Source organism: Phalacrocorax carbo, chromosome 10 (assembly GCF_963921805.1).
Source record: "Phalacrocorax carbo chromosome 10, bPhaCar2.1, whole genome shotgun sequence".
Classification (NCBI taxonomy): domain Eukaryota; kingdom Metazoa; phylum Chordata; class Aves; order Suliformes; family Phalacrocoracidae; genus Phalacrocorax; species Phalacrocorax carbo.
The window spans coordinates 22,698,814-22,725,758 of record NC_087522.1 but is presented as its reverse complement, the minus strand read 5'-3'; the positions used below and the strand labels follow the sequence as shown (position 1 = coordinate 22,725,758).

The 26,945-nt window shown below is 40.4% G+C and overlaps 1 protein-coding gene across 1 annotated transcript; it reads right to left on the bottom strand.

The window, feature by feature from the left end:
- Positions 1-234: 234 nt before the first annotated feature.
- Positions 235-26,541, bottom strand: VPS39 (VPS39 subunit of HOPS complex). Its single transcript, XM_064462464.1, has 25 exons — positions 26,322-26,541; positions 24,572-24,637; positions 23,184-23,248; positions 22,294-22,336; positions 21,144-21,238; positions 19,769-19,867; positions 18,982-19,074; positions 17,219-17,402; positions 16,627-16,747; positions 16,092-16,212; positions 15,204-15,333; positions 13,884-14,026; positions 12,901-13,044; positions 12,197-12,338; positions 11,821-11,907; positions 9,792-9,865; positions 9,079-9,177; positions 8,708-8,825; positions 8,100-8,228; positions 7,528-7,630; positions 5,336-5,381; positions 4,591-4,740; positions 4,301-4,435; positions 3,576-3,667; positions 235-2,413 (listed from the first exon to the last, which is right to left on the bottom strand). The coding sequence occupies exons 1-25, from the start codon at positions 26,392-26,394 to the stop codon at positions 2,338-2,340; spliced, it is 2,628 nt and encodes an 875-aa protein (XP_064318534.1). The 5' UTR covers positions 26,395-26,541; the 3' UTR covers positions 235-2,337.
- Between the last annotated feature and the right edge of the window lie 404 nt (positions 26,542-26,945).

Below are 26,945 nucleotides of genomic sequence, written 5' to 3'. Positions count from 1 at the left end.
ATATTGAGAACATTCACAAGCATACTATAAACCTGTAGATCTAAAAACCAAAGTTGAGAAGTGATGACAGCTCTCATATGACATAGCCTTATTTGAGTTACACATATTAAAGCAGGAGTGATTCCAGGAGCCCCTGCACTGGGACTGACTTCCAGGAGAAAGTGAGGACTAATACATAAAAAACCATTTAGAGCAGCCCAGAGAAGCTTAACTGCACAATGACTGAAACACACACTGGTTCACAATATTTATTACAATCTATTGCTTTAGATAAACCTGCTGTATGGTTAGTAAACCCAAACCACATTATAAAAACCAACAAAAAATAGTTACACCACAAACCACATCTCTGTAAAAGGTATGTAATGGAGGTGAACAGAGTCACAACCTTAACCATGGAAGTAAGAGCACAATGAAGATCCTCATATGCAAATACAGCTCTCCTGGTGGCAGATAATGAAGGAAATAAAAATCAGACTAACAGTACTATGCATAAGATAAGTAAAAATCAGGGCAATATTGTTATATCTGTATACAAAGAACACAGGGCCCTTTTAAATACCCTTCTTTCATTCTTAATGACCTGTAAACACAACTCTCCCAAACCATCTTCCCTCTGTACCTCAACTAGTATATAAAGATCTATACAGAATGTGCAAATCCAATATAAGTATTTTTAGGCTCTCTTCTTCAAATAGAAGAAATACAAGGTTAAAAACATTAACACCACAGATTCCCTCTACCCAGCCTCTGCAGAAAGACATCAGTAGCAATACCGCCCGAGACATCCAAGTCTTACAGAAGTAGCAAAACACTAGACCAAGAAATCCATGAAAATGCATGGCATATGAACAATAAATACAAACACATGTGGAAAGGGAAAAAACGGTTACCAAGGGAAACTATTAACACTGGCAAATCAAAGTGAATTAGGACTTGTCAGCCTACAGCAGATCTGTTCCTAAAAAGCACTCACATAACAATGGCTTAAGTAAACCTACAATGCTGAGATCCAGTTACACTTTAGGCAGACAGGCTTTATTAGTCTACTTGTTCGTTAAGAGGCGATATCTGGTAGATACATGCCATGCTCCATACTATTTAATAACTACATATTTTTAAGGATTGCTAGACCAGGATGCTGAGAGTCAGACATCCAGCTATTGGGTTATTGGCTACTGCTACCTTGTCATTACCACTGCACAGATTCCTTCTGCACCGATCAAACCTTTTAATATCCCTCATACCAATCTGCTATAGATTAAAGTTTGTGGAAAAATAAGTTAGACAGAAATATTACAGCCTACAAGGAGTATGGTACAATCCAGTTTTTGTAGTTAAGACTTCTGGCCCAAGAGTAACTTAAGAACAGTACCAGCCTGAGCAGAACACAGTTCTAGCACATTTAAAATAGAGAGATGTTGAAATAGTCTGCATTTTACTTCAATGCTGGAACGTGAACCAGGGACCAAATAACTTCATGTACACAAATCTCAAGCGTAGCCTAGAAGCTCAAGCAATAACTATAGTTCACTCCCTTCAGAAGCTGCTTTTCAGAGTGTTCTTTGCTTTTTGGTATGAGTGCAGATATGAACTTCTTGAATAGTCTCTGAGCTTCCACTCATGCCAAAAGTGAACATATTCAGTGCAAAAAACACACAACTTAATTCCACTTACAGCTCTCAAATGGAAGTAAAAAGAAAAAAATGCTTACTAGTGGTATCTACTGTCTGACTACCTCCTGTGGAACTTCTGCTTATCAGAAGGTCAGGTGATAACACTGAATATCAAAAAAAGGATTCCTTTGGCCAGCATTTAAACATTCCCATTACTGAGATGAAAGTAAAATTATATTTTCTAAGTCTAGAAATAGGCACAGAAGCCTCCTCTATGCCAAACACCTGGTGATCTCCATGCAACACTGATACAGCTGCAAAGACTTTAAGGGAATTTTTTCTTTTTTGAAAGAACTATTTACATACAAGGCCAAATCACAACATTGTCACCTGATGGAGGTAAGTTTTATAGTAAAACCTGACTTGTGGTGAATGCCCAACAGTTGTCTAACAACAAGTTTGCAAGGCTGGAGTGCAATACAAAAGTCACTACAAAAATCAGTTTATATTCTTCATCTGAGTACCGAGAGGTTCAGTGTAGTTGCCAGCACTATAACACAGTTAATGTCATTTTCTAGTAAATCAATATTGCCAGATAGGTACAGTCAGTCCACAGTTAAAATTGAGTTCTACCCAGTATAAGAGAACGTAGCAACAAGCCTCAAATATCTGAGGCATCAACTTCTTAAGTCATCAGTTCTGATTATTGACCATGACAAGGTCAGGTGTCCAACGTGTTGACTTCTTTGGAGCAGAAATAATGCACAACTATTGCATTAGGGTACCGAGCAAACGCACTGTAAAGAGACAGAACACAAAAATCAACTGTCAATACAAACAGTTTTCCCTGTTGTAAGAAGAACATCCAAGTCGTGTCAGAATCAGAAAAAGATACATGAAAGTGACATTTTGCTGTTTAAATTACAGCCTGAATATATTATCAAGAAAACCAGACAGAAGAATTCTATGGATTTTGAAGAGCATAATTAAAAAAAATAGTATCTATTTTCATTTCTATAGGCACATTACTTGAATGTCAATGGTAACAAAGACTGGATGACATGCTGACACGATTGACCTTCAAAACCTTGTTGAACTTAACAGCATTAGAAAAATCCTAGACAACTAAAACAACACTGCACATGCAAATTTAAATTCTGATGCTACATGCTACACACTAACAGCAAAACACTGAATATGCACATCAGTAAGTATATATAGACCTACATTCATTAAAATGTTTTGGAGAAAGAACCTTTCCCTATCACTGTGAATGCTATCAATATCTCAGAAGGCTTCATATCAACAGGAGAAGCAATGAATAAGCTAGTCATGTGCCATTTCAGTAGAGTTCAAAGAGGAAAAAAGTGCAAATAAAATCTGCATTCTATACCAAGCCATAATTACCTATCAGGAATGGTAGAAGAAAAGTTATTGGCATCCAGGTATCGAGTGAATTGGTTCTACTTTTAGAGATCTTAAGATAACTAAGCCACAAAATGTAAATCAGCCAAGGAACCACAAAGCCATCAGATATGGAAAGCTATTACACATTTATCTTAGTTTGAGATTCTTTATACCATCCTTCTTAATTCTAGTTAAGAAGCAAGTAGCAGGCAGTGTTCTTAGAAAATTTTCCAAATTCAGTATGAGAAGTTATTTTCTGCCTTCTAGAGTTGTGAAGTAAGAAGTCTTAGGAGTTTCTGAAGGGATTGTATTCTCCTTTGTTGAAAGCAGGATTAAAATCTTGCAATAAACTTCACTGACTAAAGCTCTGATGTTTTCCCAGCCACGCAGCTAAGCAATGTAATTTCCAATTCAAACACTTTTCAAATGTCACCCTCATACTGCTGTTCTCTCCGCGTATATACACATTCCAAGCTCTGCAACATTTTTAGTTTAAGTGTACAAGATTCATATTTGAGTCACCTTCCCAAGCTTTAAGGCATATACTCTCACCTGTTACCTATCTTCTTTTTACACACAGTGCACACCTTCTCCTCTGTAATAATGCACTTGACTTGCTGATGCAAGATCCGCTCCTCCTGGACCTATAGAAGAAGTAAAAAAAAAAACCACAAAATAAAAACAAACCAACCAACAAAAAAACCCACCACATTTGCTCAAAAAGCAATGCCACACCACAGCTCCCTTCTAGTCCAGTGAAACCGAAACCTGTCATAACATTTGGTTTTCAGTGGCTATATCCACATTATCAAGTTCTACAGGGCAGAAGAAGCAGGTCTGCAGAGCAGGTGGCATTGAACATCCAACACCCACACTACATGAATTGCAGGAGTTTACTTTCAACCAGTCTGGTCCACAGACTAAGGCGCTCTAAGTACTAAGGGGTGTTCAGGTGAAATACTGAAGTGCATCATCTGGTTTAGTTTATTTGAAAGAAATTCAGGCCATGCTCTCTGAAATCATCCTGCAACGCACACCAGAGCACAGCGAGTCCAGAGACTCACAGCAAAAGCACACACCTCATCCAAACTAAAATGAATGTACTTGCCATCTCCCAGTAAAGGGACATTCAATCTACTTGATGCACATCTACTAATTTCAGGTGCACTACAGCACCATCTAGAGGACACGCATTCCGTGTAAGGAACAGTTAATATAGATACTGAACATCGGTTTTAAAACACCATTCCCATAAATGACAGGTGGTGGGTACTTACTCTCAGAAACTCAGCATGAAGAAGATTCTTGAGTACTTGATTAAATCTTTTCTTCTGGGCATTTTCTTCAAGGACTTTCTCTAAGAAGATCCGAATCTCACTAATCTGTGTATTTGCTGGGAGTAGGTTTATTGCCTGGAGCAAAATATACTTAGTTAGGAAAAATTAAAAAGGAATAGAGAACAAAATAGAATTGAAATTTTAGCTCACCACTGTTAAAATATCTTCACTTGCCTACTCCAGTACCTTCTGCCAACAGCACAAACCAAGTACTTGCAAGTGTTTCTTACCTTGGTGGTATCCAGTTTGCTGTGATGTAGTTCCAAAACCTGCAGAGCAGCCTGCAGATTGGCTTGAGGCTCCAGCACTTCCATCTTGATTGGTCCCAGGCAATGAACACTAGGTGGGGAGAGATACATCCGGAGCAGTGACAGATAGACCTGTTGCACACAGAAGGAAAATTCTGAAACTACTGCACACATCCACAATTGACAGTGCTGGTAGAACCCAGCAACTGTACTAGTAAGTGTACCCATGCCATTCAAAATCCTGGAGTGCTCATTTAAACAGCTTTTATCTTAAAACAAACACTGAAAAGTATCAACAATGTTCAAGGCCTTTTAAGACTTGCACTCTATGCTAAGGTTTTTCTATAAAAGTAGTTTTAAACACACCTCCCTCATCTTACATAACTCATTCATAATCTTTAGAAACCAAAACTTCACTGCTTTTTAACATTAACTTCTCTGTAGAAGTATGTGGAACACGCACAGTATTTAGTCTTCTGAATTCCATCACAGTTTTAGCTACGGAATATATGGTCAACTCCTGTGATACATTAATATTGTAAAAAAAAAAAATCTTTTAATCATCTAGCAATTCCTGAATTCCAGGAGTTTATACATCGGCTCCTGTCCACCTACACAAACCCTGAAAAAGTCTGTACAGAGCAAAAACTACAAACACCCTAACATGGTACGAATAGTCTAATACATCCTTACTGAAAAGGAAGACTGTGAGGATGAAGCTACTTACATCTTTGTTGCCATCTTTGTTTCTGTCATAATGTTTATGGCAGTAGCTAGAACAGAGAAGAATAGAGTGAAATGCAGGGACAGTTTTGGAACCCAGAGAATCAGTCCACAGAACTTAACATATAAAAGCTTTGATTACTGAAGCCAAGCCAGGTGACCGTAGATCCAATTCTGATCAATTAATCAAGATGCACAACAAAATTACACCATTTACTCTGTATTACAATGATGAGAAAAAGGGAGGTTTTGTGCAGTTCTCCCACTTTGAATCAACTTTTAAAAGTTCTCATGCAGGAACTAAATTTAATTCAACTGTGTAAAAAAGGGAAAAAAGATGTCTCCAATCAACACATCACAGCAAAAAATATGTGTCGATAAATCCAATTGCAATATCTGAATGACAAAGAGGACGTGTTTATAGTGTACACTGCATACCAAGGCTGCGTGTCCTCTAACAGACATTTGCTGAAACTAGCTTTAAAAGAAGCTGTGTCGAACAGGCCCCAATGTTCAGATATACCCACCAGTATCATAAAATCATAGAATCGTTTAGGTTGGAAAACACTTTTAAGATCATCCAGTCCAACCATTAACATAGCACTGCCAAAACCTCCACTAAACCGTGTCCCTAAGCACCACATCTATACCTCTTTTAAATAGCTATGCCACTTCCTTTATACCCATGGTGGAGTGCAAGTATCAGGCCTGTCCGAGTATTGCTGCTGGATTCGAAATCTTGCCTGCAAGGTCAGCTACAAGAAGACCCCAACCAGTCTTACAGCCATAGAATCATTTAGGTTGGAAAAGACCTTTAAGATCATCGAATCCAACTATAAACTGCCAAGTCCACCTCTGAACCACGCCCCTAAGTCTTTTAAATATCTCCAGGGATGGTGACTCAACAACTCTTCCCTGGGCAGCCTTTTCCAGTGCTTGACAACACTTTTGATGAAGAAATTTTTCCTAATCTAAACCTCCCCCTGGTGCAACTTCTGGACATTTCCTCTTGTCCTATCACTTCTTACTTGGGAGAAGAGACCGACCCCCGTGTCGCTACAACCTCCTTTCAGGTAGTTGTAGAGAGCAATGAGGTCTCCCCTGGGCCTCCTTTCCTCCAGGTTAAACAACCTCAGTTGCCTCAGCCGCTCCTCATTACCCTTCTCTGGACACGCTGCAGCAACTCAGTGTCCTTCCTGTAGTGAAGGGCCCAAAACCGAGCACAGTATTCAAGGTGTGGCCTCACCAGTGCCGAGTACAGGGGCAAAATCACTGCCCTGCTCCTGCTGGCCACGCTATTGCTGATACAAACCAGGATGCTGTTGGTCTTCTTGGCCACCTGGGCACACTGCTGGCTCATGTTCAGCCGGCTGTCAACCAACACCTCCAGGTCCTTTTCCACCAGGCAGCTCTCCAGCCACTCCTCCCCAAGCCTGTAGCATTGCATGGGGTTGTTGTGACCCAAGTGCAGGACCCGGCAGTTGGCCTTGTTAAACATGATGCAACTGGCCTCGGCCCATCAATCCAGCCTGTCCAGGTCCCTCTATAGAGCTTTCCTATCCTCAGGGAGATCAACACTCCCTCCCAACTTGGTGTCACCTGCAAACTTACTGAGGGTGCACTCAATCCCTCATCCAGATCATTGATAAATATATTAAACAAGACTGGCCCCAGCACTGAGTCTTGGGGAACACCACTTGTGACCAGCCGCCAACTGGATTTAACTCTATTCACTACAACATCAGGTAATTCTATTTTCACCCAAGTACTTCAGATTCGCTCAGAAGGTTCCCTGACACAATACATCTACCAAAATGCCATACCTTTTCAAGAGAGGACTCTGCTTACTGAAGGAGCTTAACTTTTCATCTGGGCTAGTAAACATGTCTCAAAATCAAAAGGAAGTAAAACATATGGAAGTTCACAAGCTAAGGACAGGTGGAAACAAAGTCGTCCTTGATGACAGTCATATTGCTCTAAAGAGCAATGACAGAAGAGCATGAAAAGGTAAGCCTGAAGAGTTTGGAATCATCATCTGTAAAAAAGCAGCTCCCTGGAAGAGCCCAAAAGTCAAGAAAACATGGAAACCCGTAAGAATCTGAAGGCTTACAGCATTCATGTTCCACATAGAGCAACATTTCACTACACATCCTATCCACAGGGTAGTCAGTAAAAAAATTAAAAAGAAATTCTTACTTTTCAGCCATGTTGGTATCCTTCAAAATATGAACATAGATGAACAGAGCTTGCTCATGCTTCCCCATACGACCCAAGAGCAAAGCACGTTCTTCTAGGAGACCTAGTGATAGCATGAAGGATTAGTCAGTGGCTACACAGAGAAATGACAACATAAGCTCCATTAGTGACCAGATTAAGAGAAGGAACTATAGTCTGAGCACCGGTTAAAATGACAGTGAGACTAAGTCTACTTCACACTAGTCTCAACAACATTTTATGAATTCTTAAGTAACCTTAAGATGCAACAAACTTCAGGTCTGTTGATCAGTTCAGGCTCATCAAAAATTTAGGCTAAATAAGTGATGAGAGACGCCACAAGGTCTTAGGCCAACAGTTACAGGGATCCTGCGGAGACTGGTGTGTATACGAACTCTGTTTTTGCTGGCACAGTTGGGTTTACCAGTCGCCTACAACTACAGATACAGTCATCTTTTCTGCTTCTAGTTACCGTGATTCTACAGTAAGTGAGAAGGTTTTACTGTACAACGCTATAAGCTAGGGTTTAGTTAACCTATGGAAACTGAACTCACCATCAAAGGGGAAGTCACTAATTAGTCGACTAGGTTCATACCAGCTAGATTTCTCCAGAAAAAGTAGAAGCTTTTTCCGGTAATCCCCCAAGTCTCCTCCTTCCTCCCCAGCAGGCACTGGAGTTTTGTCTGTATGGAAGAAAACAACATAAGCCTCGGTAAGACAACTATTTCACTACACTAGTACACAGAAGATAAACAAATAATTATTAGGAGGAACCAAATGCTGATAAAACTGTTATATGGGCTGGGATTCCGGTGCACCTGCCAAATTACTTCAGCTCCCTAAAAGACATGAAGTGGCTGGTTAAACAATAGACTCAGTTATTCAAGACCCCTCCCTACCCTTAACGTGTAGAGTTCAGGGAGCAGTAGCTGCCAAAACACTTAATCATGAACAATGCATCACTTAGTCCCTTAATATCTCCAGGGAGTCAATAAACTAGACTTCCCTACAAACCCACAACTTCTGTTGCTCCAGTTCCTTCATCACTTGGGATACCCCTTCTTCTGGATATGAACAGGAAAGGCTTACAGCAATATACTGTGAAGGCTCCCCCATGGTGTCCCTTGCCCCATGTCTTCCCATCAGAAAAAGCTAAACATACCTGCAGGGAAAGAATTGAGATATTCTTTCATTAAGCCCTGCACTTTCTCACAGTACAGCTGGATCAGACAGTTGTGAAAGTCTGCACCAGTTTCTTCCCAGACATGAATGATGTGCTCCTGTAAATACATGTTCAGGTTCAGTTATAGAAACTTCCTCCAGAAAGTAATTTATTACAAGCAAGCAACAGTTCTACGCTTGCCTTTACCAAGCATGACTTCATGATTTCATGTATCTTATTTTTCTTTGCACAACTTATGGCAAAGCTAGCATTCTCTGAGACAGCATCAGGCTCCAACACCTGAAGAACTAAAGCCTTACACACAACATGTTGTACTGAATGTAACACACTAGTACAGTTTGAATTCTTACCAGATAAGGAATAGTCAAACTTTTAAAGTTTTCTATCAAGAAACTGAGCACTTTGTCTCGTGGCAAAGCTTCCACTTCCGGGAGGTCTTCTGTAAATATCTGATAAACAAAATTTTATTCACAGAATGGTGATTTTTTTATTTTTTTTTTAGTTTAAGTGCCAGTTTTTTTCTGAGGCACTGAAGCCCAACCTATCATCACATACATACAAAGGTAAGCACAAGTAGTATTAAAGAAGTCTGAGCTGCTTATTTAGGCACTTAAAAGCTATCTTGCATCTGAAAGGATTAACAAACACCCCCATTTCTGCATTAGTTAACGCTCTTCTTTTACAGTGCCCAACACTTCCCAAATATAGAAAGTCAGTTCTATATCAAAGAGGAATGGTAAAATAAGAAAGGCAAATTAACATTTTACATTTAAATATTCAGTCAGACTCCTGTGCAAAAGCATGATAACAATAACATTAAACATTGTATCAAACATTCCTAGCTAATTATTACAAGATAAGGTATTCCAAGAACGGAGAAGCATGAGAAAAACTGCAAGGGTGTCCTGCTTTATCTACTCCTAATCTTACCACATTACTGAGCATAGAAGAAATAATTTAATTGGATTTAGCGTTAATAATGGCTTCTTACATTGAGTTCTCCTGATCCCATACACTGCACTAAGAATCTCAATGGCAAGGTGCCTGTTTCAACCACACTTACCTTTAGTCCATCTTCAGGAAAATCCCTTAGCACCCAGACAGAGTAGGAAAATACCAAGTGTAAGTTCTCTACGCCTAGAATACAAAAAGCAGCAGTGCTCAATGTTAAAATCCTAAAGATTTATCTACTCGCAACACAAGCGGATGCCTTCCGAGCCAGCAAAGCTTAATTTACAGGAAGAACCCGGTTCGGGTTTTTTTTCTGCTCAAGTGAAGCAAATCACACATTCCAGACTACAGCCACAATTTCATTACTTTCCAAACACGATTTTAAAATGGAACTCAAATAATAAGTGCCTCCAAACATACACAATTCAGACCAAAACAAAGCTCAGTTGTCTTAATCGCATTCCAAAAGTCTTCCCTTACAATTTGTTTTTATCAGGGTAGAAAAAGACTGTACTTTCACTTGGGTAATTTCCTTCAGTCCATTTCCAGCCTGCCAGTCTAATGACTTCTACAGCGAAAGGGTCAAACACTTCATAACAAGTAGTAAAGCATCATAGTACTGAAGTAACTGGCATAGAAACTACATGACAGGTAATAACTCTTCCACTTTCAAGAAAATTTAGGACCTGCCTCTTTAAAAGAGTACTTTTGGTTCACAAAAAGTTTATAAAACATGTAGGGAAAAACATGACTTTCCCCCCACCCTCCTGGTCCGAATCCGCTGAGGCATTCACTGCCCAAACAATGCAACAACACAACTACACAAGAAACAGAAACCTACACCAATCCTATAAAGAGGCAGCCACTGTTTGCTTTTCTTCATCCTACATCATCATCAGGAGTAACTTATTTTAAATATTTAAAACAAGCAGCATCTTCACAGGAGCAGTATTTTAAAAACCAGAAGATGAGTGCTATGACGTAAAACAATTAAAATAGCCATCAGAAGAGACAATTTCAAAGTTTCAGAAACAAAAGTGACCCAGCAAATGGCACTAAGGTCAGGGATCTGAATTTCGCTGAACTTCAGTTAACTTTCTGAATTAACAGGGCATTGTATGGTAATGGGTTTGCTAGCCTCACTGAGAAAATACAGATAAAGGACAAATCATAGGAGCAAGTTCTTATGTAGAACAAGAGACAGAGAAGAGAAAGTCTCACTCGTTAGAAACAAGTGTAAGATTAATTAGAATAGCTCTTTTCCAAAGCAAGTAGCTTTTGCTGAAATCACAACCAAATCAAACATGAATTTACAACCTACTCAAAACACTCAAGACGGCAGAAGAAGAGGAGGAAGTCAAAGCTTATAGGTCAGAATACTAAAAGGCCAACGTCACATCACACCACACCAACAGAACAGAAGCCTGCAGGAGTTCTTAAAGGAAGTAATTATTGAGAAAAATATCAAACTTGGCCAACAGCGTAAGGCTGTTGAGATGAACAAAGGTATTTCCCTCAAACTACTCACTACCAGACTAGTAGTGTGATACATGTAAAGAGTTGTGCATTTAGAAATAAAGAATATTATTGGATGAGAGAAGACTATTCTCAAAAGTAGCAAAACCAAAAAAGGACTTGGGAGTTCACAACGAATACTCAACCAAGCAAGTTCCTACTATGATGCTGTGACCAGCAACCGCAACTGTTAAGTCATGACCTAGATCTACCTATACACATGAAAACAAGAACTTCATATAGGATTCTTCACCTTAGGAAAGATACTACAAGACTCAGCAACTGGAAGTGAGACTTTCAGCTGGAAAGCCTAACCCAGAAGTTAGACTTTCCTTTGTCATTGATGGTAAATCATCACTGGAATATGACTCAAAATACTACAGTGTATTTTCTACGAAGGGAAATTTTTATCAGAAATAAGGAATGTTTCTCACTAAGATAGCCAAGCTTCAAAAAGACACTTGTGAACTAATCCCTGACCTTTGCCTTATGCAAGAAACCAGACAAGATGACAAGGACGCCCTTTAGCTTGATAAGTCTCTAGCAAGTTGCTTGAACCGCAGAGCAACTGCTAAGCCCAACGAGAGTAACACCTTCACAGAAACAATGCTCTCCTTCACACTCACCCAAATGCTGCAGATATTGCACTGTCCTCTCATGACCCTTCAAAGGTGAGTTGGCTTTCTTTGACTGATCCACCAGTACCTGTAATGCTTTCAGAAAAAATGAGAAGGTTCATTCCTTTGTAACCACAAAAGTACCATTCCATTTGAACTACAAAAAAGTGCATTCTTCCTGTTCTGCTACCAGAGACAAAACAAAGTTTTGTTTTAAACACACCGGCCAAATGGGTCACAGGAACAAAGACCAATTTAATCACAAGACAGACCCAGAAACAAAGTCTCTTCAGAGTATTGCCTGCTCACTGAAGAGAAGCTGAAAATCAATACTAGGAATGCATGCTCCTACTCCTTTCTCTCCCCACCCCAAGCTCATACCTACCTTTCTCATGCAGACCTTTCTTCTCATACAGGATTATCAGCTCACTATATTTGTGTGCCTTCTTCAGTACATGCTCACTCTCCTCAATATGGCAGTGATTATTCTCCAGACGTAACAATGGTGCCACCAGTGCTACATTTGTCTGCAAGCAAAAAAGAAGCACTTAAACATGTGCATCTCCTAAGCTTATGGTACAAAACATGAGTTGGAACCGGGGTGGGGGGACCTTATAGCATAAGAAGTGACAGTTCAACCTCTTAGATCAAGGCCCATCTTCATTTCCTGAAATTGTTGGGACAGAAAGAAAACAATAAATCAGAGCTATTCCCCCCCCCTTCTAGAACAGAGGTCAGCTTTGAAAAACACTGTTGACAGTAAAGATTGTACTCTCCTGCATTTAAAAGTACAAGGCAACACAAGAAGCATTCATTTAACTTCAATAACACAGGCAAGGCCACGTTCTTTTGGCAGAGGCAGCGACCAGAAATGGACATATCTGCTTTATTCCATTAAACTACACCTTGACCAGTGAACAAACTAGCTAACACCAAAAATTTCACAGATTGTTTTTAGGACCAAAGACGGATTGTTGTGTGAGAATGTCTGAAGTAGCTCCTCTACCCTCCTTCTCAAACGTTTCAGCCTGAAATTCCAACAGAGATTGCATAGTAAAGAAAAGGCCTCTAGGTCAGGCTGAAACTCACATGGAGGTAACACTTTAACAGGGTGGTATCAATGATTTGTAGCAGCTTCTTTTTGGATTTGATTGTGGGTGTTCCTTCCATGAGTGGTGAGGTACTGGACTGATGGTCAGAATCATTTAGCTTCTTCACCAGCTGACTTCTTTTCTGCAGGACATGAAATGAAATTTTAAGAGGAAAAGGCCATTGATTTCTCTATCCTATCTCAGATATGTAACCCACCAAGTAAAAAGACTAAATTAAAACTTCTTTAAATATCAGTTGTTTCCTGAAGACTTTTTATTGTTACTAACTATTCAGCACATCATCTTTCCAACCACCTTCACGTGTATACATTTGGTTTGCAAATTTATAGTTTTGCAAGATGTCCAGAGTCTTGAGAAAATAGTTAGAAAGAAACTCGGTTACCCTGAACAGAGACATTTTAGAGAAGTCAGGAGACACTTAAAACACCTAGAGAACAATTTAGGTTTTTAACTACTAGGCACAAAAATTACCCTCCTTCAGACACAAGCTTCCTTTTAGTCTAGTAAGAATGGCAACAGAACAACTCGGATTCCAGATAAAGAGGACAGGAAGTTATACTACCCATTACCTCCTGTTCCACTTCTTAATGCACACTTTTGTCATGTCTCCTGGATAGAGTGCCCTCCACAACAGTCACCAAAAAACCCCCAAAAGATCAAGAGCTCAAGCCCTCTTGAGGTGCCTACTAGAAACAAAATACTGGACTCATATTCAGATCTGGTCCATGAGTAAATTTTGTCCAGTCCTCACGTAAGTTACATGATGTCTCCCACATACCTATGGGGGACTTCACGCTTTCCAGTTCCCCTGCTTTCTCATCATTTCCAACCATGAAGACAGCCCATTAATGCTAGCATGACAGAGCTGGAGTAGGCATACTGCTTCCTGCACAAAGTTAACCAACAAAGTATGCTGAAACTGAATAACCCTGCCCTAAAAACATATATAGGAGCACTCACTTGAGTAAGGTAGTCTATCAGAGCTAAATGTGCCTTCTCCAGCTCTGCCCCAGAGAGACCTGGCAGGGGGTTGGGATACTGTAGCTGTTTCCTGTAATCTGTGGGCAGGAGGTCAGGATACAGACCCATCACATGAGTGGGATCTAAGCAAAAAATAACTAGTATTAGTATCCATTCATAACATTATTTTTGCAAATTCTTAAATGTATGTAACCTTTGAGCAAGCTTAGCTTTCCAACACAGCTGTTTGCAGTGAACTTTTATGTCCACAAGGTTCCCAATAACAGGATTTGCTTATTACAGAAAAGAAGCTAAAACAAAGCAAAAGAAGCAAGACAAAGACTATTTCAAAGTCCAAGCACAAGTTCCAAGCTGTACACTTGGCACACCTGGAGGACAAGCCATTATTATAATCCTCTTACTGCTCTTCTTGTGGAATCCCAGCATTAACAACTCTGACAGTAGGAAAGGATTTCTAGGAACAAGCAATGTTTTAAGAGAAGATTTACTGTGCTTTTGAAACAAGAACCGAATAGTACCATCTGTAACTAATGAGCATTAGTTTTCACAGAGTTTAAGCAAATTCAAAATTACTGCCCCCTAATTTAAGGTCAAAGTCTTTTAGTTCTCAGTCATTTTCTTTCATTGTAATTTTCCAAAATAAATACAATGTTAAGTGTCATCAAAACAAGTAAAAGTTGTAGGTTTAAATGCACATGGGATGTGCTGTCACCAATAAAAGAATCTCAGTCTTACACACTATTCTATGGTACAGTTCAGTCTTCAGGTGTTCTTCCAATAATCCTAGTACGAACCAGAGGAGTAGCAACAGAGACTCCTTTGACTTCCAAAACCACAGAAAAGTTTCCTGGCTTCAGTAGTTTGGTCCATTAAACAGGAAATAGGGTTAAGGGTCCTCAGTTTGGTCCAAGTCCAAGGATTTAGCAAACCTATAGATGTTCCTTATTTTTCATTCCAAGCTACAAGTAGGCTTTTGGCAGCTGCTGAAACCCTCAACTTCAAGGGTCTGTGCACATGCTATGCATGCTGTAAAACAGCCTACGATACCAATGTATTTGGCACAAAGGGCAAATTCATGATTTAACCTAACTTATTGGAGTTAATTAAGTACTATAACCAGTTTCACAAAAAAAGTTAAGTAGCTGCTAGGCTATGTGCCATTCACAGGGGACTGGTCTACACAAGAAACCCGTTTCAAAACAAAAACAAAACAGAAAACAACCCCCTCTACACAATAGTCTGTGACATTCATTTCATTCCTCCTAACCCAGGTATCTCAATGCCAACCCAAGCATTTACCTGTACCAAGCTTAGCAAAAACTTGCATGGATTCATCAAAGCGCTTCTGGCAGAAGAGGTTGAAGGCATAAAGGTTCTTTATGTGGTGAATTTGTTGTCTCTTCTCACTATCTGAATCATCTTTCATTTCCTACACACATACAAATTAACAACATTAAGAACTTGGGCCTCGTAAATGAGAATGAAACACACTACAGAAATAACAGGAACATTATCCTTTGGAGTGAGAGAGAATAAAAATTATAGTCTTCCAAAGTGAACACCTCTGATGGTGATTCTCAGCTTATTGTGTCACTAAGATCACCTGGATGGTTTGAAAGATACTTCTGGTTATCTATATACTCTATCACATCAACTATCTCTTCACTTATTTGCCTTTTCAAAATTTTTTTTTCAAGTTAGCAATACAAAATGCAACTAATTCCTTCTAATGTAGTTCCAGGGAAGTTTCCAGAAACCAGAAAATCCTGAAACAGTAATAGCAATATAATTAAACGTACTGCTCCAGCATCTCTAAGAAATTATTACGCTTCAGGAGTAATACAGAAGGCTGTTACAAAAAATTCTGGTCATTTGACAAAACAAAACACACACCTCCAAGCAAAACTGTTTACAAACAGTCTAAAAGAAAGTAACCGATTAAACAGCTAAGAGAGATCATCTTTCAGACACAAGGTGATATCTCAACATCTAAACAACAGAAAAATGGCAGTCCAAAACTAAAACTACAGTCAAAAAAGGCTAGAGTTTACCAGCTTGTGGAAAGGGGACAGTAAGGAAGAGGTTAAACTCTCCAGACTGGCTACAGTCAAGCAGAAGACGAACATCCTCTTGCGTACTTTTGCACAAGTGCGTCCACTGCGAACCAAAATGTTTTTGAGTACTTACTGCCAACTGCAAAGCCAACTCAAACTGCTTGTCCTGCAGAAGCTGCTGGATCTGTGTGGCTATGGACACTGGAATGAGCCGCCAAACAAAATGATTACTTGCCACGTATATAATATTCGTGCTGTAAAGAAGACAGAAAGGTCACTTACTAAGTTCCAGCACTAAGAAAAGAGCAATAGCCTAGCCAAACAAACAAACAAAAAAAACAACAAAAAACACCCCAAACCAATCCTCGTTATACATACATTCATACACACTGGATCAATCAGATACAAGGGCAACTTGAGCCATATTGCAAAACAGAAAGGAGAAAAATGTATCTCCAGTGATGAGAAATTCCCAAAGACGCTTAACTCTGTAATTTACTCCTCAAGGTATGGCCTCCACCCATGTGTTCATAAAAAAACAACATACTGCTTCAATGCTAGTACTTAAGCTGAGGGACTTAAAAAAGCTCTTCCTCTCCCCGTTTTTCCAGAGTGCCACCATACACTCAGACAGCCCAACAAAAGTAATAATCAGTTATACTCAATACCCTCCAGAGGTGATGAACCGTGGTCTCTGCAGCTCGATACTCTGTACCAGCAGCCGGGGTTCCAAAGTGCGGATCTCCACATACCTTGGCAGAACAGCAATGATATAGGGAGGCTGGTGTTCTATTAGTGAAACAAGTGAAAAATATAAGCTGATCGTTCTCAAGAATGCCTTCAAACAAGCCACATAAGGCTTCTCTTCAATTCCCACACACACACCTTGAAATGTGTCCCTTTTTTGCTTACTAAAAACAAAGCTCAATGCCCAACACTGACAGCAATTTGCTAATAGACCACTACCACGCTTTTTGCTCAGAACTACAGTGCTTTACCATACTACCTTCCATTTCAAATCTTGTCCATTTATAAAAGATATGCAATATGCCTATTTCCTGAGGAGACAGGCATGCAGACTAGTAGCAAAGAAACAAAAATAAACACATGAATCCTTCCACACTCAGAGTACAACTTGAAATACTTTAGCAACTCTCACACTCCAAATGAAGCTAGTTTCTAAATACCAGAAACATAACGATTTTGTCATATACAAAGGAGTAAAGAAGGAAATTTTAAATAATTACTGCTAATTCTCACCCATGGCTATAGGAATATCTGTCCAATTCAAGGCACATTTCTGAGTACAGATCCCTTCTTCATTGAGCACAACCGTTAGATCATCTTGGCCAACTGCAACTTTTCCATCTGCTACAGGAGCTACCAATGGTTCCAGCTGCTTCCCTGTAGGAAACAGTTCTTTGATGGATCCTTTTCCATCCACCTAGGATAACAAAGAAAATTAAGGAAAAAACTGTTTTGCAGAATAACCTTAATTTCAAAGATGCATAAGACCAAAGCCAAAACCCCCCTGGAGAAATTTTAAAACCCAGATTAACCACTAACAGGACAAGAACAATTTTAAAGAGCAGCAACAAAATTTTCTGTATATCATCATTTATCTTGCTTATACATCATTTGGAAATAAAGAGTACTTTTGTGTCTGAGATGATGTATTCCTGTTACTATAAGAGTAGCTGAGTACATAATTCATACAGGTTTATAGAATACATAGCACAGTAGCAACATCAGTTAAAGTGTCCAAACACTTCTAGGTGTAACCAGAGGATTTCATTTAGGCCAAAACTTTAATATGGTTTTATTCTGGCATGAGCGAGTGTTGCCACATAAAAAACAAACTAAAAGCTAAGCAACCTGCCTAGCCTTTTTCCCTGCCCTAACCGCTCATTTTTGCAGCCACATGCTGTCCAGGGAACTGAACCCAGCCCTGACAACAACAACAACAAAAAAGTATCTCCACCAAAGAGCTGATTCACAAGCAAATCTAACAATACACTACTACCAAAACAGAGAATCCTTCTCCTTCAACTCCAGCTACACTAGTGCAAGGGAAGCAGCAGGGAAAACTCAAGCATTGTTACAAATCAATAGCTCACCAGCAAAAAACCAATACCATAAAAACATGGCGGGTTTTTCTGCCAATCTAGTGAAATGAAGCCATTCAAGGATGGATCTGTCAAGCACCAGAGTCAACCCAAAGTAGCCTTTTGGACAGTAAGTCCCCACTCTGGTTGCCTGAGCAGCTGGCACAATTATTTGTACCACTAGAAGGGCAGGAATCAAAATCTAGCAGAGGGCTGCAGAAAGGCATCACTTCTTTTGTGAGCAGTGTCAGTTTGAAGTGACTGTAAAAATTACTGTGTATTTTCCTATTGACTTCAGATCAGTGTTGCCACATGTATGTGTACATGCACATACATATATATGATGTACCTCATCTTCATCTCATTTTCCTGTAATATCAGCAGAAGCCAATTGTAAAGGCAGAAAAGAGAATCAAATATCTATCAAATTAAGCATAAGTGGAAACTGCGATACTAAATTAACAACAGTAAGTTTAGAGACTTTCAAACTGAAATGAATACAGTTCAGCAGGAGAATCAAGAAAAGAAAAAATGGTTAAGCTCCGCTGTCTGCCAGCTAAGGAGGTACTCTTAGTCTTTTTTCCCTTTTAGAGCTATCCCCTTTCTTAATACATTAAATAAAATGCAAACTGCGTTTACACAGACTGATGCCAAAGCAAAATATACCTTTTCCAATGCCCTTTTTCTGCAAGAGCTTCAAACACTGGCTTCAAGAGCGATAAACAGAAGGTAACTTCCTGACAAAACACCATTTAAAAGGACACATTTAGACTGCCCTGACCAAAACCACAGGTAGCAAGAGTACCATATGCTGTTTTTCATGTCTGTCAGCTGAATCCCTGAGCATAGGAGAAGCCTCCGTAGGGCCTACTGCTATTCAAATCTTCTTAAATACTGTATTCCAAACCCCACTCTTACCCGTATCAGGTAATAGTCCCTCTTGAAGCCTACGCAGATGGAGTTTTCACACCAGGCCATAGACTTAGGCACATCAGGTACACTGAAGTCCCCCTGAGGAAAACAGGTTATTAAAACAGCTGTTACAAGAGAAAAGCAAAGGTCAGATCTGGCACCAGGGTGTAACAGGCAGCACTGTTGCTGACATGGTATTCCCCACCACACGAGCCTGACTTCTGCTGGTCAAGGAATGGCAGTATTCAACTAAAAGGCTAGATCCATGCACAGTAAAGAGGTGTGCTCTGAATTAGCTGGTAACTTCCTAATAAGCAGCCTAGCTGAAAAATTCTCTACCCATTTCCAATGGTTATTTTTATCATTCTGGTATTCACAAGTGCAGTTCTATGGGCTTGTTGTCAGTAACTACCTTCTGACTTAATGACATACCTGGAAAACTTTGGGTAGAAGCAGACCCACTTCCATAGTGCTACAGTCAGGTGTACATTTTTAGAGGCTGAATGCTAATACATTTCACTGACTTACAAACGTACTAGAAACAGAATGTTAAAATATAGAACACAGCCTTTAATTTAATTTATGAAACTGTATTAATGCCATTAATTGCAATTTCAACCATGTGTTTTCACTTTTATTTGCTGCTTCATCATTAAATCACTGCAGAACCAACAGGAGTCAATGCTCTGAAAGTCAGCAGTGCCTCTGAGTAACAGGAACTGCACAGCAAGCAGTAAAGAGCAACTACACTCCCCGTTGAGGCATGCTAGGCTACAGAAACAACACAACTCACCTGCAGTTCATGGAATTCTCTGTCCTTCCAAAAATAAAGTTGTAGCTTCTTCCGCACTGCCACACACATTCTCAGCACCTCTTCTCCTGTATCTGACTGCTGTGAAAATAGACAGGCCTAACTCATAGGCAGTCATAAACTAAGAGGCAAGTAAGATAATACAAGGCCAAAAGAATGCTCAGCCTGAAGCAAAGCTGTCAGCTGAACAGCAGCTTTGTTTACCCATGCCAGAAGGGCATTCCCTAAACAAGGAACCACACAAAGAGAAGGGGGGCGGGATTCTTAAAAATGAACTTTGGCAGGGATTATGACACCAAGGAAACATTAAAAAGAAAGAAAGAAAAAAAAAAAAAAGAGCACTAAAGACATACACACACACAAAGAGAAGTAGAGAGCTACCAGCCCAGCCCTGAAGACTAGGGTAAACAGCTTGAACTCTATGCAGTACAGGAAAGGGGAGGAAATGGAACAATGCAAAGAATATGTTATACTGACAGATAAAAACATTAATAGCTGTTTAATATTCCAGCCTGTTGGAAAAGTTTCCTGACAAGAAATACTAGCAAACCTAAGTGCCTGTACACACAAAACAATAAGGCATTTTGGAACGACCAGATTTAAAGGTGCTTTTAAAGCCATCACTGGTTTTAACACCTAAAAAACCCTAAGTACTTACTAGAAAATATTTAATACTAAGCTTCCACGGGGCAAAGAGGCAAAAAGTTATAAAGAGCACGAAGCTATCTCTTCTAGTTATGAATAAGGTTTCTGAATGACATGGCTAGGCTGAGAAACTCACTTGGATATAAATGACTCACTTAAACCACAGCATATGAACAGAGGATTGCTATAGCTTATGGAACCATTTTATGACCTGAATGCTATGGGGCTCCTTGGGCCAATACAGTTTAACAGAAACAAAGATGTAACAAAACCAGTGATGGAGATGCTTGGTGAAAGAAACCGCTATGAGCTAGTACACTGGCAAACTAAGGGAATAGCTTTTACATTGAAGAGGATCTTTCAAAAAAAAAAACACAACAAAAACCGAACAGCACTGACACAACACACAAAGTTACTACAGGGTAAAAATGCCTTGAGGTTTTGTATCAGGAGGTTAAAGGCTACAATCACAACAGGCACAGCAGGAAGGTATCTTATGAAGGACAGGAAGAAAAATAAGGTGACTACACTAAAAATTGTTGCCTTAAGCAAAGCTTCAATATCCAGTAGGCACTAATTTAAAAAAAAACCAAGTACCCAAGCAACTTGCATGTAACACAAAATTAACCAACTTAATCTATACAGCAACATAAAAAAGTTAACCTTATTACAAACAGTAAGAACATCTGTGCCATTGTGTTCCTCCTCTTACCTTAAGATCACAAGTGAAGAGAGTTGCACCTTTTGCCTTGGAAACAGTGGTGATTTGTTGAAATGTCAACAGGTCATGGACATAAATGTTATTTTCTATTTTAAACAAAATTCCAATTATTATTCAATATTGAAAACACACAGAGCTCATTGCTAATTCAAATAAGTTATCACAGTTTACATTTGCATAAAAAGAACTTTTGAAAGTAAGAGCTGCAAGAAAGGAAGAAGAATGTTTTCCCAGAAGCTGAAAAATAAGCGCTAAGGCATATACAAATACAAGACAATAAATGCAGAAAAGACGACTAACACCAGCATTGGTAAAATTACATGAAGGAACTGAGAACTGGTGCTAACCAAGCAGAGGAAGCGGGAGTGGAAGTGACAGCAAGCAGGCCAGAGCAGAGCAAGTTCAGGATGGAGGATTGTATGAACAAAGACCATTTTGAACTGGCTCCTGAAATTAGTGGAAGTGAATGGTTGCAAATGGAGGGTGCTGTGGTCAAGTTTTTGTACGCACGAGGACGCAGGCAGCAGAGATCTACGCATGCTGGAGTCGGAAGAGCTGGGACTTGGAGATCATAAAGAAGGGAGTAGCAACATGAGCAAAAAAAGACATAGGAAGATCATAAGATTAAACAAATATAGCCAGAGACAAGCAAACTTCGATCTTCCACAAGAGGGTAAAAGATGGCCATCTGCATATAAATGGAATTCACTGTAATACATCCACATTAAGTTTCATACATCAAGTAAGTTTGGACAGACGTTTTAGCCCCTATCATACAGTGCACACACATACACATGCATGTGTATATATTTCTAAACATACAGATACCAATACAGACAAACTATATATACACACACATATATACACACACATACTTTAGTGCATGTATGTATTATTCCATTTTTAATCACCAAACTTAGCGTTAATGCTTTGCTTTCCAAGCTGGTTTATGACAAGCAAAGCTGCTTCTCAATCTATGCTGCATAATGCTTCCTCTGCTAAGTGAAAAAGCCTAAAGCCTACGTCATGACTTTTCAACAACTAAACTACTACACAGGTCTGTGGAAAGGGTGCCACATTCTGCCAAGTAACTGCATCGAAAAGAACTTATTAAACATTAAAACATTTTATTTTCACTTACCTAATAGACTGACCAGAATTTTAAACTGAGAAACAACATGAATCTGAAAGAAAGAATTCTGTTAATTATTCCATTCATAAACTAAACCTCTGTGAAAGGCTTGATTACAGACAGTCTAAGAAAATGCGTCTTAGATACTCTTAAAATAATGAAAACAGCAAGGCAGCTATCTATGCACAACCTGCCTCCAGTTATCATATAACACCCAGTTTTTACAGGCTAGCATATTCAGCTTGCAACATAAGATGGGTTTTTTTTTACCAGCTTAGAAGTGGTATGTTACTAGCACAGAAGTACTTCTAAAGGATATGCAGAATGTTGCTGAAAGAAGCTGCATAATATTTGAGATAAGTGCTTATATTAATACTCAGGAAAACAATGACCTAAAATTCTGAGGGGAAAAAAGAAGAAAAACCACACAAAAAAAAAACCCAAAGAGAACATGAAACATTACTAAGACTGGCAGTAGATAACCAGTTACTCGAGTTCTAAATTCCAAATAAGCGGAATTACATTCACACTACTATAGCACTTTATCCGAGAGTCAAATTATATATTACAGTTCATTGGAGTATTATCATAATTTTTTCAAACATTCCCAGTCAGAACAGCTGAATATTTGCTGCTAACAACAGTATCTCCATAAAAGCCGAAAATAAACTTGTATGTTCCAATTCTTTGCTTTCTCCTTTAGCAACCAAACCAAGCTTATTCCTATTACAGGAAGAGTGGGCAAAAACACCAGGCTGTGCTGCCTCTAGAAGAATCTATAGTTTTGGGGAAATCTTTTGTTAAGCTTAGCAGAGGTTCCAGAAGTATATTTGGTATTTCATTTCTTGGCTGAAAACACTTGAAAACTGTCCCCCTGTCAAAAAGATGGTATTTCCTACCTGCTGAATCTTTTTTGAGAAGTTCTTGTTGGATTTCTCTAGTGTCACTTCAAACCTATTGCAACCTACCAAAAAGATTTGAGAGAGTATGTAAACTGAAGTTGCCCTTATATTTATGGCTAAATATATCTTATGCTAAATAGATTACAAAGAATTATGAAACTTGGCCACTTAACACTAGAAGAACTACTCTTCTGACATATCTGTGCTATCTTTTACTTATGAGCTAAATGCATCAGAAGGTCTTCTACACAGTCAGGTGAAAATTTAAATTACACTTCTTGTACCCATCATAGGACTTCATCAACATTTTTGCCTTACTGGAGTTTTATATTACAAGAATTGTATTTAAGTATTTTGAAACCCAGAGATACAAAGATACCCATAAAGACTTTATCCCCACCAATCAAATATCAGCAATTTAAATTTCTAGGGAGCACATCACTGCAAAGTAGACAAGGAATAAACACTACACCACAAGGGTTTAAAAGGAGTGTTAGGGATAAAGACTTACAGACACTTTCTGATGACATAACCTCTCCTGGCATTGATGCAAAAAAGGGGGAGAAATTTACCACGTGAGATAAGACACTAGCAACTCAAGACTAACATGTTCTGACTGGAACAGATGGCCTACAAGTTTCAGAAAAAGCAAGCTGAACTCAATCTCTAGAATTCAAGTAGCTACACAAAGGAACATCTTTCCAAGAGCCGATGACCTTGGAAACTGATGGGGTTTTTTTCTTTCCTGTCTCCTACTACACTACAATACTGTGCTAAATAACATCAGTCTCTACAGAAATAGCAGGTAATGCTAAATACAAATCTGTTTAGTCAAAATCCATTTTAGCTAAACCAAAAATAGAATAGTTCTACCTGTGGCATCTCCAGAATAGATTATGGACACTTAGGACTGTCAAAGAGGCAGGAAGAAGAGTAAATGTCTGACAGAACTCGTTAGGAGGGATCCGTCTTCCCCATCCCATGATGCTCATGGACCCACTGAATAAAGTTGCTCTTTAACTAATCCAGTCCGTCATTGACGGAAGACAAACATCAAACCTCCAGCAACTAGTACACTGCACTTCTGTGCACACCACATTCACAAAAACTACACTAATTTACTATAAATTCAAACATATGGAGACTTGCTATTAAACATACTTTAAAACAGATAAAAGGCTGATACTACTTGCTATCTTTCTTGCACATCTGATAAATGGTATGTACAGCTTCATCAAAGATCCCACACAAGTATTCATTAAACTATGTAAAAAAAAAAATCAGCAGTTAAACAGACTTGTGTTTACATCACTATAACCTCCTGAAGTGTGGGAAATAAAAACAGTATAATCAAGTTTTTGTGCCATTCTTAAAAATCAACTTACCTGTGTCTTTCTTGATCCTGTAAAGCAGAAGATGCCCTTGTTTCGTACCAACGAGGAGCCATTCCTCTACAAAGACAGGAGAAAGAGTCTGATTACTTTCAACAAACACTGCCCTTCCCAGCCAAAATACATATATCAGAACACTTGGAAACTTATTTCAAATGCCAATGAGGACTTTCTGTGGCAACTACACGCAGGTCTGCTACCATCTCTCTTGTGGAAGTACATGGAAGTAGCTTCGATTCTCAGAAGAGGATGGCCAACGATCAGGCAGTAAAACAAAGAATACAGTCTAGACATCGCATCCCACTTGTTTATACAAAGGTAAAGAAGCAAACCACTGCATCTTTTGTGCAATCAAAAGAAGCAAAAAAATATTCTTCAGACACTACTGTCTCCCAGAAAGGAACACTGCTACATAATAGGAAGAACTGTCAGGAAGAAAGACAGACAGTTCTATGTGGGTTTGTTTCGTTTTTTTAAAATAGTCAAGTGTTGATAAAAACTCTCTGGAATAGTCAGATATGCCTGGAAGGACAGTGGCAGCTTTGCTTAAATGGCATTTGAATTGCCTGGACAACCAACAGTCATTTAAGACTTACAGGAGAGAACCTTTGTATACACGAACTCTGTGGCAGCTTCAGTCTCTTCCTATTTACAGCATACAAAAGGCATAGAATCTTTATTCTGTTTATGAAATATGACTGAAATTCTTCCTCCCTGATGAAGATCATATAGGAAAGAAGCATACACAAATATTTCTTTCTACATCTAGTACTCCCTCATTACCAAAGATATTTTAATAAAACCTTGTTTTCTGCAAGACCTTTTTTCTATTGTTTGGTAGAAAAGTTGCAGGGAGAGAATTACACCTCTTTTTGCACCACCTTACTATCATACACCTGTGGGTTTAGGCTTTTTTCTACTTCAGCAAAATAAATGCTTTCCAAGACATAAAGAAGAAAAGCTTCAACGCAGAATAAACTGTCTTACCGTGTTCTCTACCACATAACTCTAGTATAAAGAAACCATGCTTGAACATGGCACTACTATTCAAGTTATAATTTTGTTGTTAAGACAGATTAAAGGGGTCACAGTTCCACAGTGTCAGCAGGTTTTTTTAATTACCAGTTTTGTACTATGGTAGCCCACCTTATGGGAACTGCTCAGGCAGTCTGAAAAGCCTTATCAAGCCTTAAAATTACAACAGCTGGAGCAATCACCTGACCAAAATCTTGACTGCCAAGTTCACCCAAAAATATAACCTATGCTTATACACCATTAAGACAAGCAAACAGACTCTAAACCTAAGACTTGAACATACTTTCCAAGATAAACTTTAGCCATGGGGACACTTTTTAGCGATGAAGTAGCCGACCCGCGGCCGTAGCACGGGGAGTCATGGCAGCCTCCCCCAGAGCAGGGCTGCCGCCGGGCGGGCCGGACTGCGGCCGGCACCCACCGCCGGCACCCCGCCAGCGGAGCTCGGCCCCGACAGCCCCCCCCAGCCCCGCTGCGGGCACCGGAACCGACACGACCAGCCAAAACGCGGGGAAAGGCTCCCGCGCCCCCCGCACGCCTGGGCCTGCGAGGCGGCAGGGCCAGCGGCCGCCCCACCGCGGGGCAGGGCGCGGTGGGCCCCAGAGGCAGCTGACAGGGCGTCCCGGCCGCCCGGGATAGGGGAGGGGAGCGGCGCGGCCCGGGCTGCGGGGCGGCTGCGGGGCGGCACCCCCACCCCACCCCGGCTCACCCCAGGCCGCCAAGCAGTCGATCTGCAGCGGCAGCTTCTCCAAGATCGGGACGTGCTCGAAGGCGTCGTGCATGGCGGCGGGTCCTCCCGGCCCGGCTGCCACAGCGTCCGCCGACCGGGGAGAGGCAGGAGCGGCGGGAGGCTCCCCCGCTGCACGGCGGCGGAGCAGCGCAGGGGATCGGCCCCGAGCAAAGCGCCGCCGCCCCGTAGCTCCCCGCCCTTCCCGGCAGCCCCCGCGTGCGGCCCCACGTCCCGGTACCGCCCCCTGCGCTGTTCCCGCCCTTGCCTCGCCCCCTCAGGGCCCCGGGGCGGGAGGTGAGGTACGGTGGTGGCGGCGGGAGCCGTCTTAGGGTCCTGGCATGGCCCGGGGCCGCTCCACGCCAGGCACAGAGCCCCTGCGGCGGCAGCCTGCAAAGCGTGTGCCATCAAGGAGGCCGCCCCGGCTCCCGGGTGCTCGGGAAAGGCGGGTCGGCACGGCCGGCACCAGCGGTCTCAGGGCGCCCACTCCCTGCCCCTGAGGGGACGCTCCCCGCCCTGACATAGCCCTTGTGTATCTTCATACAGCCCGAAAAGGGCATAGACTGTAAGACATTTTGTCTTCCGACAACAACATTGTGGGTCAGG